The 13687-nt window shown below is 35.9% G+C and overlaps 1 protein-coding gene across 1 annotated transcript in view; it reads left to right on the top strand.

Annotated features, from left to right (window-relative positions):
* Positions 1-13687, top strand: part of Rasef (RAS and EF-hand domain containing) — a 59045-nt gene that overhangs the window by 16945 nt on the left and 28413 nt on the right. The window contains exons 2-5 of the mRNA XM_005352657.3: positions 966-1112; positions 2023-2113; positions 8433-8528; positions 12410-12487. Coding sequence (XP_005352714.1) covers positions 966-1112; positions 2023-2113; positions 8433-8528; positions 12410-12487 — 412 coding nt within the window. The remainder of the gene's footprint in view (positions 1-965; positions 1113-2022; positions 2114-8432; positions 8529-12409; positions 12488-13687) is intronic.

The following is a 13687-nucleotide window of genomic DNA, read 5'->3' as shown; positions in this document are numbered from 1 at the left end:
TGAAATAGATGATAACTCTAGACCATAGATTTCTTTGGACTGGAGGCTGAGTGTCAAACAAACAAACAAATATGCAAGTATTATTTGAGGGTTGGAACTTGGGGCCTCATTGCTGACTTGAGAATTAAAAAAGAGATGAAAGTTGAGTTTGGCCTGTGGTTATAAGAGTGTGCTTATGGAGCTTCTGGATTTGTGAACACATAAAAGTGTAGGCATCATGAGTGGCATAGACAAGACATGAAGATTCTGTGGCTCCTTTATACACTTCCTGTTTTGCTATTCTTTATAATAAGTTCTTAAAAAAAGGTAAACTATTTCCCTGAGTTCAATGATCCATTTTAAGCCTGAGAGTGGGTCAAGGGAACTGCTGATTTGTAGTTGATTAGTTAGAGATAGGCATCACTTGTTCGGCTAACTGGTGTCTGAAGTGGGGCAACATTGTAGTTTAGAGCCCTCAGACTGGGAGCTTGTGCCAACTTTTAGTACTTATTAATTGAATATAAAAAATGAACATTTAAATGGTGTCTGGAAAACAGAAAATTGTTTGGTATGAGAAAACTCCAAACTTTTAGTGTTTGAAGAACTAGGAGAAGAAAATGTGTTAATGTATCCACAAATGTGAGTTTGCCTGAAGTTTTGACAGACCACAAAATTTTAAGTATTTCTACTCTTCTCATTTGAAAGATGAACACACGTCTTGTTGGTGATTGGAGAAACACAGAAGTTGGTAATTAATTTACTTTTCTATAAAGTTCTTTACTATTTAGCTAGTAAAATGAAAAATCCTTCAATATAAGTCCTTTTCTTGCTCTTGCACTGGCTTTCCCGATTGTAGTCTTTTGACATGGAGAACACAACAGGCTCTTTGCCTTCTCTGTTATCTTTATTTTAGATCAATCCATAGATTTAAAATCCTTCTTGTTTTACTTTTAAACTAATACCATTTAATTTTAATATTTTTGCAGAAAAGAACAAGTTAGTACCTTGTACCAGAATATCAATCTTGTGGAGCCAAGACTAATTCAGCCATATGAACATGTGATAAGAAACTTTCTTCGAGAGATCAAACTCCAGAGCACAGAAATGGAAAACTTGGCTATTGCAGTAAAGAGGTATCAATCTGTTTCCTTTCTGAGGACACATAGGGTCCTTGTACTTGTTCTGTGATGGGGTGGGAGCATAGCAACTGAATAGCACAAGCATACTATGATACAAGTGGACTTCCTGAACTTTTGTAGTCCAGAACCTTCTAGAATATTCCACACAGGGTAAGTTATGTCAGGTAGTAATTGCAGAGTCAAAAAGCAATCTATTGGTTGGTCATTGCCATCCTATGTTGTCAACTGCTCAAAACTGATGATTCTATTCAGAAAAATCCAGAACATTTCTTCTCCTCAGCCATTTTACCAAAATAGGAAACTTCTAGAGAGGCAGGCAGACTCTGAAGCCAAGCCAGAGAAAGATCTTGACAGCAGACTTTCTATTCTTTCCAAGTCTCAGTCCTGTGTCTTCAAAAGATTGATGAAGATGCGCTCTTTGGAGTCATGAGTTCCAGTACATGACATCTTAGAACAAAATACTTTTTCTAACAGATACTTTTATCTCTAGAACTGTAGGAGACTGATTAGAAACAGTTGCTGAAATCAATCCTTCTGCCTTTAACTTTAGCCTGTGATCTGAAGTTTATGTAATAGAATTTAAAATTATGGCTAACGATCTGTTATCCATTTTCTAGGTTTGTCAGTCAGTTGTGACAATAAGAAGTGCACATTTGCTGAAGTCACATTTGCTGTCTTTAGCTATTGTTTGTCTCAGGCTAATATTTATTCTATTTCAGTTGTTTAATGTCATTTATACCCAAATAGTCACGCAGACAACCTTAGTTTGTCATATAGGAGGATTGGGAAATATCATGTAGAGTATTAACCTCTTCTGTATAATATGAAGCCTAAAGTTGATGAGCTTTGAGTTTCTCTTCGCATTTTTCAATCCAAGAATACAATGTTATCTTTTGAATTTCAGAGCCCAAGACAAGGCAGCCATTCAGCTGAGTGAGTTGGAAGAGGAAATGGATCAGAGGATTCATGCAGTAGAAAATGAGACCCGGAAAGATGTGAGTTTTTGGATTGACCTTTCATTCATTTGGCAGATCTTCAGGGAGCACCTTTTATTGTGGAGCTCTGTTTGGTGTCAAAACTTGGGGACAGTAGACTTTACTACTTAGTATTCTATATCAAAATATCAAATTTTTAGATTTGGGCACATAAATGATTTTTGTAACAAGAAGTGTTTTATAATCAAAAGTTAAAGAGATAGAGAGATTGTAATCAAGTAAGCTGAGGACATAGCTCTCCAGTACTAGTATGTATAGCATAAGACTCATGTGAGTGGGAGAGTTGGTAGCATGAATAGGAGGTCAGAGGCCTCTTGTAAATGCATGACGTGGATTGGAGGACTGGAGTCAGGCTTGATGAGAAGATGGCTGAATATCTACCTGTATATTATTCTCACTACCCAACTTTAAATCTCTATTGCAGTTAATTTAAAATCCTGTTTCCTAGCTGTGGTGTTTTGTGATGAAATCTTATTATCATTGGTATTCTTAAGTCAAAATTGCGTATCTTTAGTCATTCCTTCAGGGGAGTTTTGTTTTTCAATATAAAATATATTTGAGCTGTTGATATTTGCTGAAAGCAGAAAATATATGCATTTTCTTTGAGTGGGTAATATTAGAATATAAAATTCTATTTTGGAGCTGAGAGGCAATAAAAGTGCAGGCCCCAGTGCTGGCATCAAGCAGATATAAGGCTATGTCCTGACTTGGTTCTTACCAAGGCCAGGTGGCACTCATAAAGTAATCTCTCCTGTGACTCTTTGCCCTGCTACCTGCCAGCCTCAAGGAGGATCAATCATGATGACGTATGTAAAGTACAGAGAAGTGTTGCCTTTGGTAGGTACTACCATGGCTGTTATTATCTTTTTATGTGCCTTCTTTGTTTCCTTTCAGATAATTTATCTTGCTTGTCACACACATAGTTCCATTTGGGCATCTATGTTATTTTATCTCTTTAAAAATATTTTTACTAATTCTAAGAGAATTTCATACAATTGCTTTTGATTATATGCACTACTCCTCAGCTCCTCCCAGATCTACTGGCCACCCACCCAGCTACATGATATTACCCTGTTTTCTTTGAATCCTATGTTTGTCCAGTTTATGCTACCCAAATTCTTGCTGGGCCAATTGTTATTGTACCTCACAGGATTCACATCTGGGTGAGGTGATGATTACTTTTTGGCTCTGGTAGTATTCATAGAACCTTCCATACTGTGAAAGAGAACTGATAGAGCTGAAGTTTCTGGGTCAGTACTTATTTGATTTGTCTGTGTTTCATAGCTCAAATATGCACTGTCTTTAGCAGCAAGGTCTTATCATCAAATTTTGGGGTGTAACCAAGAGCAGTGGTAATAGTATGCAATGTTCATGGGGTCTATTGGACTCCACTGGCCAGAAACTCAAAAGAGGCAATCCATTCTTGACACTGGGGTTTTTATTTACTAGTGTGTGCTGGCTTATAGGAGTATTGTCATTTTGTTACCCTTTATAGGGTGACTCCATTTAAACTTTTAAAAGATGAAATATATGTATGGAAGATTCTACAGTAGCAGGCTTGTTTGTCCTGTCTCTTAATAACAAGTGTAAGAACCCTATGGATGTCATATTTAACTGATAGCTGGTTCAGGGTACATGGCCCAGGGTTGGTGCAAATGGTTTTTTCCTTTTTATGGCACAATCCTCCTGTGTTTAGAAACAACAAATCCATTTTTAACTTTCCTTTAAAACCTTCTACCACTCCCTAATCTGTTCTTCCATTCATTGATCAGGTAGTTCTCATATGCACATGCTACACTATAACCAACTCTCATTGCTTCCAGTGCTGACCAGATCCATTGTGGGCTGACCACTTTGTATTCGATAAACAATTAAAGGTCTCAAGGTCTCATTCCTGAGGACTCTAATTCTCTTCTTCATCATTTCATTATTCCTTGCAGGTTTTTCTTGTCTCCCTTCCGTCTTGACATACTTATATTGTCCTTGTTGCAGTATTGTTTAGATCATGATGGTGTTGAGATATCAACAGATGTAGCTTGCCTGTCTTTCTAGGATATACACTTTCTGAGCAGTTTTACTAGTCCTCTGGTTTTACAATATTTCCTCCCTTTCTCGTGATGATCCCTGAGGTGTACATTCATGAGTTGTGTTTTATGAGTATCCATTGTGACCAGGCACTCCACAATCAATTTTTCTATGTATTTTGATCAGTTGTGGCTTTTGTTACTGGTATTCAGCTTCTAAGAGATGCTTCTTTGATGTGTGTGTATAGGTTTGGGATGTAGGGGGGAAGCAGTAGCTACACTTACTTATTTTTGGCTGTGAGGATGAGTATTTAGAATACAGTTACTAATTATTCTGGTTTAGTAAAGTGGTAGGTATAGGTTCTCCTCTAAGGCCCATGACCTCATTAGTCTTGGGTAGTATGAGAAGTGTTCAGTACAAAACATGAATTTCCTACTGTTGAGAAGCCTTTACATACAATTAGACAACTATTGGTTCTCATCAATATATGTGAGCCACTCTTAGAGACTTCATACCACGCTGGTCATTGTTGTGGTATGGTAAGCATTCAACTGAGTAGGGCTTTTTGTTACTCCTCCCACTTGTCAGCTTTTATGGTCTTTTCTGGTCCTATGAAAGCTGATTTTTTTGGTTAGTGCTCTGTGGAAAGTGTATGACATCTTCAGCAATAGGGACTTATATAAAATTCTGGGAGGCAACCAAGGGCAACACAATAGTCAATGTTGTTTTTGAAGTCTCTTGGACTCCTTTGACTTAAAAGAGGGTTTTTCATTTCTGGTATTGGGGATTTTATTAATCTATGGCTCTTGAGGGAGTGCATTGTCAGCCCAAGTGACATATTGAAGATTTACGTGATATATATACATATGTGTGTGTATGTATACATTTATATTATATGTACTTTTGATAAGGAATATTGATAAATAAAGAATGTTTCCTTATGTTTTTCCCTCAAAAGATGTAGTATTATTTTGCCCCCATTCCATACTGTATTGACTTCCTTTTTCTTCTTCAAATAAACTTTCTACCACTTTTTTTCCATTTTCTCATTTGAGTCACTTGTAGACTGCTATTCCCCTCTCTAGTGTCAACTCCTGCTCTCTTGGTGCATTTTTACTTTCCTAGATTTTGTGATTATTTCAGATTAAATACTCACACCTGAAGATTTGGATCTCAGAACCACAGATGAGGGAGCATTCACATTTCTCAGTTTGTGTCTGGGCTACCTCTCTTAATTTAATCTTCTCTACTTCCAACCACGTACCTGCACATTTCATGATTTAACTTTTTGTTATAGTTGATTAGTATTCCATCATGTATATGAACCACATATTCACTATTTATTCCTCAACTGAAGGACATTTAGGTTGTTTCCTTTTCCTACCTATTGCGAATAGAGCATCAATGCACATGGCTAAGTATGTATCTGTGGGGTCAAGTACTTTGCCAAGGAAGGATATTGGTTTTGTGGTTGAATTATTTTAGCTTTTTGTTAATGTTCTATACTCATTTCCATAGAGGCTAACCCAGTTTACAATCCCAACAACAATGAAGGGGGGCTTCATTGTCCTTACAACCTCTCCAGCATTTGTTGGTTGTTGTGTTTATCTTAGTCATTATAACTGGGGTCTAATAAAATCTCTGAAGTTGTTTTAAACCACATTTTCCTGATTTTTAAGGATATTGAACATTTTTAAAATACTTTCTTAAGTATTATCATATATACTGTTTTTCAGTTTTTGAATGTGTCTTCTTTTGACTTTGTTTTTTGAGTCTATTCCAATATCCTGGTTGTCTGAAGTAACCAAGGGGCCCTCATTGTTTACTGACCTGATTTTTAGCTGCATTCTAGACAAGTGAACCACTTGACTTTGACTTCTTTAGGACATGCATATTGGTTCAGTAGTCCTTTCCTCTTAACTTTGGTATTCAATTCGCTTTTACTTCGTGAAGCTAATTCCAGTGCAAAGACATTTAAAAACTTTTATTTAGTTTATTTTGTGTGTGTAAATGCTTGCATGTATTTCTATGCACTGTGTGCATGCCTTGTACTCATGGTGGTCAGAGGAGAGCATGAAATCCCCTGGAACCGGAGGCACAAATGGTTGTAAGCTCTTGTGTGGATAGTAGGAACCAGACTCATGTCCTCTGCAAAAGCAGCCAGTGCTCTTAATTGCTGAGCCATCTCTTCAGCCCCAATACCTGGATTATCTATGTTGACTATATAACAGTTAGCAGGAGAGTTCCAAATTAATGCTAGCAACCAAATATCTATAGAATTTGAATTGGCTATATTCTAATGCTCAGCAGTAGACAAGAATGTGTACGGAAATGGCAATTTGTTATAATTAACAGGATTTATTGAGTATGCCAGGGCTGACCTTAAAGGAATATCTTCAGCTAAATGGTTTTAGAGAATAGACTCACACTTAATGACATTAACAGAGAAGGAGATGTTTGTGTAATACTTTGTGAAAGAGGTTATGCCTTGATTAGCAACAGTACCGCTTCTGGTAAGACAATCACCCAACACCCTTCAAAGATTAACCTCTCTTGCCAATGAATTAATAACACCAACAAAAATAATTAAAAGAATATAAATAAAGGACCAATAAGAGTAAAAGAGAAAAAAAGAGGAACTTGAAAGAAATAAATTGTTTAGTTCATTTTAAATATGGAGTACACGTAGAGTTAAACAGAGTTTTGATTAGTGGGAAGACATGAGCCCTCTTACCCCTAGCTGTCCAGTTACATTTGTTCATAACAAAACTCTAAGAGTTGTGAAGTTACACATAGCCTTATAAGTGACTGAGTCTAAGATCATAAAAGGACAGTTTCAAGCTCCAAATTCTTCATCAGGAAAGGCTTTGTGCCTTAAACTAATTAAGATTGTGAATTTGGTAAAAAGGCAAGTCATGGCCTATGTGAGACGAACACATGAATTTCTCATCATCTGGGGACTTTAAAAAATCACTATACTTATTTGGTGAGCCAAATCATCACAGCAGCTATTTTGTCTTTTCTCTATGTTATTTCTCTCTCTTCAGAATTGTATATAATTGAAAACTGCTTTGTTGTCATTAGAGTCTTGAATTTGTTATTTTATTCCCAACAAGTTGTAATCTAGCCTGACCTGTTGGCCAAAGACCATAAACTTGTCTTGCAGCTTCAAGGGGAAGGCGTGCAAGGTCAGCTTTGTCTTGCAAGAACACTCTGAGTGGGAAAATGTGAATGACAAGGTTACATTTCTTCTGTTTGTGCAGGTGCTTACCTGTCAGTTCTTTGTCATAAGGGACAGACAGCAAGGGGACTCAGAGTGCTTTTGAGAGCAGAGAAAGGCAGCTAATGGATCTGAAGTGTAAAAGTCCTGTTCCAAAGGGGGAGGTTGTTGTTGCCTTTTATAGATCTTTTATATCTTACTCAACTTTTTCATAGACTATGTTTTCCAGCATGTAGCCAACAGTTTAGAAAGTTTCTAGTCTTTCACCATCACCTTCTTTCATAATTTAATCTGAGACTCTCTTCCTCAAGCTCATTCCTTCTTCTATCTCAGAAGCGATGTCTTGCATAGCAGTTCCTGCGCCCTCTGGTGTGCCTTTTTGTCACTGTCTTCTACAGAGAATTTAATGGGAAAACATCAGAGTGTGCAACATACAGTCATGTGCTGAGTAATGGTGTCTCCACTTCATGTATTACAATGGTCCCATCGTTAATACCTGGGAATATTGTAGCCACCTTACCTGGTGTAAGTGCATTTCATCATGTTGACTCAAGGACAAAATCACCTAATAACATTTTTCAGAGTTTACCCCTATTAAGGAAACCCCCCAGCCTATCACAATGGCTCTACACTCTGCATAGACATTTATAATGATGATTTAAATTCAGGTAAAATGAAAATGATAGGACAACTGGTCACTGGCTGTGCCTTCCTGAGTCCTGAGCCATCATAGGATGTATGTGTTCACTAAATCCCATAGTTGTGTTATATCTTCTGACAGAAATGGTTGACTCACTTCTGTTTGTGGTATTATCGCAGTTTTATAGTCTTAGGGACTGCACTTCAGGATGATGGACAACTGTTGACATCCCACATTTTTTCCATTTCTGTAGGTTTCAAATCCAACACTCTTGCACACCTAAAATGTCCTGGTGTCCATCTAGTGTCACCCTTACAATTTCAGAACATTTTTGTCAGCTTAGCTCAATATGAAATGCTTCATATCTATTGATGATTTGAAGAGTGTTTAAGAGACAGAAATTACCTAAATGATATCTTTCATTTCTCCCATAGGAAAAACGCAAAGCAGAGGAAGCCCTCAGTGATCTCAGACGTCAGTATGAAACAGAAGTAGGAGACCTACAGGTTACCATAAAAAAGTTAAAAAAGGTATGTATATGGCATAGAGACATTCTAGAAACATCTTCAACTGTGTCTAAGAAATTGAAAATGAAAAATATTTAGAGTTGAAGCAGAAGAAATAGTGACTTTGCTGAGTCAGTTCAACTCCTTGAGAGACTCTTATTTTAAAGGCTCCCTAGTTCATCTAGTTATTGGGCCATTTGACTTATAACATGGAATAATAAAATGTCTTATCCTTGAACAGTTCATCAAACACATTTCTTTCATTTTTATTTACCAAGTGCTTTGAGTGAATTCCCTGTATCAAGAGGAGAGTGTTTTCCTAATTGAAACAGCATCTGTCTATGTCAGGTATCCCTTTGTTCTTGTTCTTAGCATAGCATAGTTGTGCATAGCAGATACTTAGTAAATATTAAGTGAAATAAAAATTGTTTTATTAAGTAGAAAGTCCCTGGTCTAGCAATAACCTGATCATTGTAAAGTAAGAAAAAAAACTGTGGAAACATGAGCAAAAGTGTATTACCTTTCTTGGTTCTAATGAACAGGTTTTTTGTACTCTGAGATTTGCTTGTACATGTTAATAAGTGATTCTGGAGTGCTGTAGTGGAACAGGGGAGTTTTGTAAACCTTACCGGCTTCTGCGGTGCAGATACTTGTAGTGTTACGGACATCATGCTATCAAATTCACATATCCATGTACAGACATAAACACCGGCCTGTCATTATAAGATGGTTCTATGTCAGAATTAAGCTCACATCTTACATGGTTGTTTGCATAGTAGTCGAAATAACTTAAGTAAACAGATGTGAAAATTAAGTATTCCAGTAGTATTGGAGGGCAATTAAGGGAAAGTCATTTCCTGCTGGTCAAGAGCACACAATCTATTTAATCTGTGTAGAAACCTAACATTCAAAGCTACCCAAAACAAAGGAGTTAAACCAATTAGGCCAGGTATTCTCCTGTTTTAAGGGATCACATTTAAGAAAAGTGGATTCACCCAAAGCCATGATAAAGAGATGGGAGGAATAATTAGCCATTTAGTAAGATTCTGAAGTTATCCTTCCCTGAAACTCTGTGTTCTATGCACTTGCTTACTCAGTGATATCCATGCTTCCTTTTTTCTGTCAGCTTTTTTTAATTACTCAGAAAAATGTAACTTTTTTTCATTTCTGTTCTAGGTATGCTTTTCCCAATATAGTCTCAATTCCTCCCCAGCACTTTTTCCCCATGTGACACTTTTCTTCATTGTGGCTGACCTCCATTGCTGAACATGCCAGTCTAAACTTAAAGGGCATGCCTTCTTTTTCCAACATCTTCCTCCCATGGACAGCTACAAAGAATAAAGATTACCTGGCTAAGCTTTTCCTTTTAAATTTTAGTAAATTTGTCCTTTTGTTTTCTTTTGAGTCTTTCATTAAATTTATTTGTTATTGAGACTAAGACTCTCAAGAAGGGAGCCCAACTTCCCTAGTAACATGTGGCATCCAAGGTGAGACTGCCCATAACCTAAACATCACTAGCAGTTCAGTAAAGTTATGTTACAGTTAAGCTTGTCATTGTCACCCACGAGCATCTCAATATCTGAAGTGACTGAGAATCATCTTGGAGTCTTCTATAATGCCACAAAATCATTATGATCTTATATGTATTTTAAAATAATAACTAGACTATCACACTATGAATAGATTACAGAAAGATGAATCCACCGAGTCTTTTAGTCATTGTTTTTATTTATTTCTGTAAGTTTCCAGGTCTTTACATTGCAAGGATGGATGCCAAAAATATGACCTGATATAACATATGATGAGGTTTTAACAGTGGGAGATCGTAAGTGAGAATGATGAGGCCTTAGTCCTCATTGAAACTATATCAAGTTTTCCTTATAGCACGTAGATGTATTTTCCTAATATTTTCAATCCTTGGTTTTTCATTTAAAACATGGTATTAACCATGTCTAACCATAGTAATTGGTATTTTATTAGCTATAATTTACTAATATCATTCCCATAATTTGAAAATGCAAAATATGAACTCATTTTTGATGGCCATACTAAATGAGGACGAAGTTTCAGGTAGGGCAAATGACCTACTCAAAATTCTAGAGCTGGTAACCAATGGAGTCTTTCTTTCTTGCCTGTTTTAGACTTCTTGCCCATCTGATATGTTTGCTGTATAAAACAGTAAAAATATTTATATGCAAGAATATTAAAGGCTCTAAAAATTTAAAAATATACTTTAAAGATTATTGTGATACCATTATTTTTGACAACAGATTCCGAAAGCCTTAGGTATTTTTCCTTCATATTTTTTTTTCTGTGAAGTCATAATGCATCTCTTTTTTAGACCTATCATGATAACCAATTTTAAGTTCAAGTTATATTACATAAGCATAAAAACAAAAAAACAACACAAAAGTGGCATATTGAAGAACACACAAATCAATGGACCTAAACATATATCCACAAAACTACAGCCACCCGACTCTCATAAAGGTGCTATTATTAGAGAATCAACAACCTTTCTTAGCAAGTGGTGCTAAGTAAACTGGATATCCACCTGTAGAAGGCTGGAAACACATCTGCCTTCTGCCCTGTAGGAGAATCAGCTCAAAAGGGTATATAAAAAGAAAGCAATCAAGCAGAAGCCAATGCCTGAAAAAGCAGACAGTCTTCACCAGACAAGAAGCATAGTTAATACGCATCTGTCAGTCACAGTCACATGAGGTCCTGTCTCACGATAGCTTCTGGCAAGATGGAGAATGCTCATAGTTAAAGCACATGAGCATGATGAAATCTGGGAAACATTTTGGCTAGTGCAGAATCCCTCTGTTTAAGGACACCTGCAAACAAACCCTCACAGACCTGGGATGTTACTTCTTTGTGGTCTTTATTTTCATTATTTTTGTTTTTATTTGCAGTACTAGAGTTTGAACATAAGGTCTTGCACATGCTAAGAAAATGTTGTACTTTGATCTTTTTTTGACATTTCTTTTTGAGAGATAGTCTTGATCTATTTCTCAGGTTGGCCTTGAATTTATTGGGTAACCCTAGGCTTACGATTTTCCTGTCTCTTCTTTCTAGATTCGATTGTATACCACCACAACTGACTCATGGGAAAGTTATTTTGTTTTAGATATTTTTAACCTCTGATATAAGTGTATTAGCCAGCAAGCAGACCTCATGTATGCACATGTATTCTTTCTGTGCATGTTTATCTTTACATCAGGCTTATGTGCTTAGATATTAGTGATTTCAATCATTTTTGTAAACATTTCTTCAGTTCACTATTAATAAAACACGAGAGTGACATTAACATTCCTCTTATTATTTTTATTTCTAGCTGATTATGGTACTGAACACCTTTGTTTCTAGCAATCTGTATTACTAGAAATTGGGAGTTAGGATTGTCAAGAATTCAAAGCTAGCCTCAGCAACTAATCAAAATTGAGGTCATCCTGTGTAATATGAAACTATCTCAAAACACAATAAGATAATTCATAAACTCTGAAGGTAAGACTATTACAAAGGGAAACAGAAAGCCTTAAGCATACAGGATGAAAGAGAATGCCCACATTCTTTTAGTGAAGAAGGAAAGCAAGGATTGGGTGTTTTCCTATGGAGTTGTTTCAAAACTGACTTTTACATTTTAGAAGTGTTTTAAAGAAAACATTTTACATTTAAAAGTGTTTTTAAAAAATGCATTTATTTTTAAAATAATTGTTTGCATTATTTAAAACAAATATTTAAATGTTATAGATGTTGTATCATTTATTGATCTGTAGTCATAAGATGTTAAAGATTGAAGACTGCTATAATTCCCACATTCATATTCAGGAATATCTCTAATATTCACCAAAATTTTTCTAAATGACTTTTCAAAAATAACTAAGTTTTGTTTGCTCTTTCAGCTTGAAGAACAATCGAGACACATAAGTCAAAAGCAAGATGTGACAGCATTAAAGAAACAAATTTATGATTTAACAATGGTAAGAATTATTCTTCACTGAACGAAATTTATTTCCTCTTAGATGCTTAGTTACTTTTCTGAAAGATAAAGAACCATGACCAAAATCTACTTCAAGAGGAAAGTGTAATTCTATCTTATAGGTGTCAAGTAACAGTCCATCACCAGAAGAAGCCAATGGAAGAAGAAAAACAAAAGCCAAGCAGGAACACTGCTTACTAGTTTATACCCATGGCTTACTTTCTTATATAACTTAGGACCATCTGCCCAGGGATGTTACCATGCACAGGTCTCATCCACATCAATCATTAATCAAGAAAATGCCCAACAGATTTGCCTATAGTCTGGTCTTAAGGAGGTGTTTCCTCAGTTGAGATTTCCTCTTACCTAATGACTCTAACTTTTATCAAGTTGACAAAAAAAAAAAAAAAAAAAAAGAAAGAAAGAACACAGACAACTTGCACGTATTCGTGGTACTTATTGTTTCTATGATTCTGGAATAAAAGCTTAATGAGAAGCTGATACTATAATTACAGAATATCTTTGAAATATATTGAGTAACTATATTATGAAGGGGAGCAATCAAATACCTTTTCTGACTAGTTTGTTTTTTTTATAAAAGAGTTTATCTATTTAATATAATGCACACAAGGTACTGAGTGCTATATTACCCTGATTACCCCAGATTTTAGAAGCATCCTTGCTTTTGTATGTGTGATTTCTTCTGCCTTCAGTTTGTCTTTCTGTCTTTTAGATATGTTCCCATTTCTATTTGCTTTCTCTGTTGCAAAAAAATCAGTAACATTTACCTCTGCTTTCGTTTTATTTTAGATGACTCTCAAATATTAAAAGCATTTTACTTGCTCTGTCTCTTGAGCTGGGATTTCATAACTTTCCATCTAGTCAGTTATCTTTATCCCACTTAGGAGAGAATTTTCCTATCCTCACAGTCTCAGCTTATCTTGATATTGCTGCATCATAGTTGTCTTTATGTTTGGATTGACTTTCATGAAGAGTTGCTTGCTTTCCTGGATTTTCTGATTCTGTTCTTAGTTTCTTGTTTTAAAAGATGTTAGCTAGGATTATTATTGCTGTAATGAAATACCATGACAAAAAGGGACATGGGAATGGTTTATTTCACAACTGTTCTATATAATAGCTTATCAAAAGCATTGAGGGTAGGAACTCAAGCAGGCCAGACACCTGGAGGCAGAATCTGATG

This window comes from Microtus ochrogaster, chromosome 10 (genome assembly GCF_000317375.1).
Source record: "Microtus ochrogaster isolate Prairie Vole_2 chromosome 10, MicOch1.0, whole genome shotgun sequence".
In the NCBI taxonomy this organism is placed as follows: Eukaryota; Metazoa; Chordata; class Mammalia; order Rodentia; family Cricetidae; genus Microtus; species Microtus ochrogaster.
This window is presented reverse-complemented; position numbering and strand designations above follow the sequence as displayed.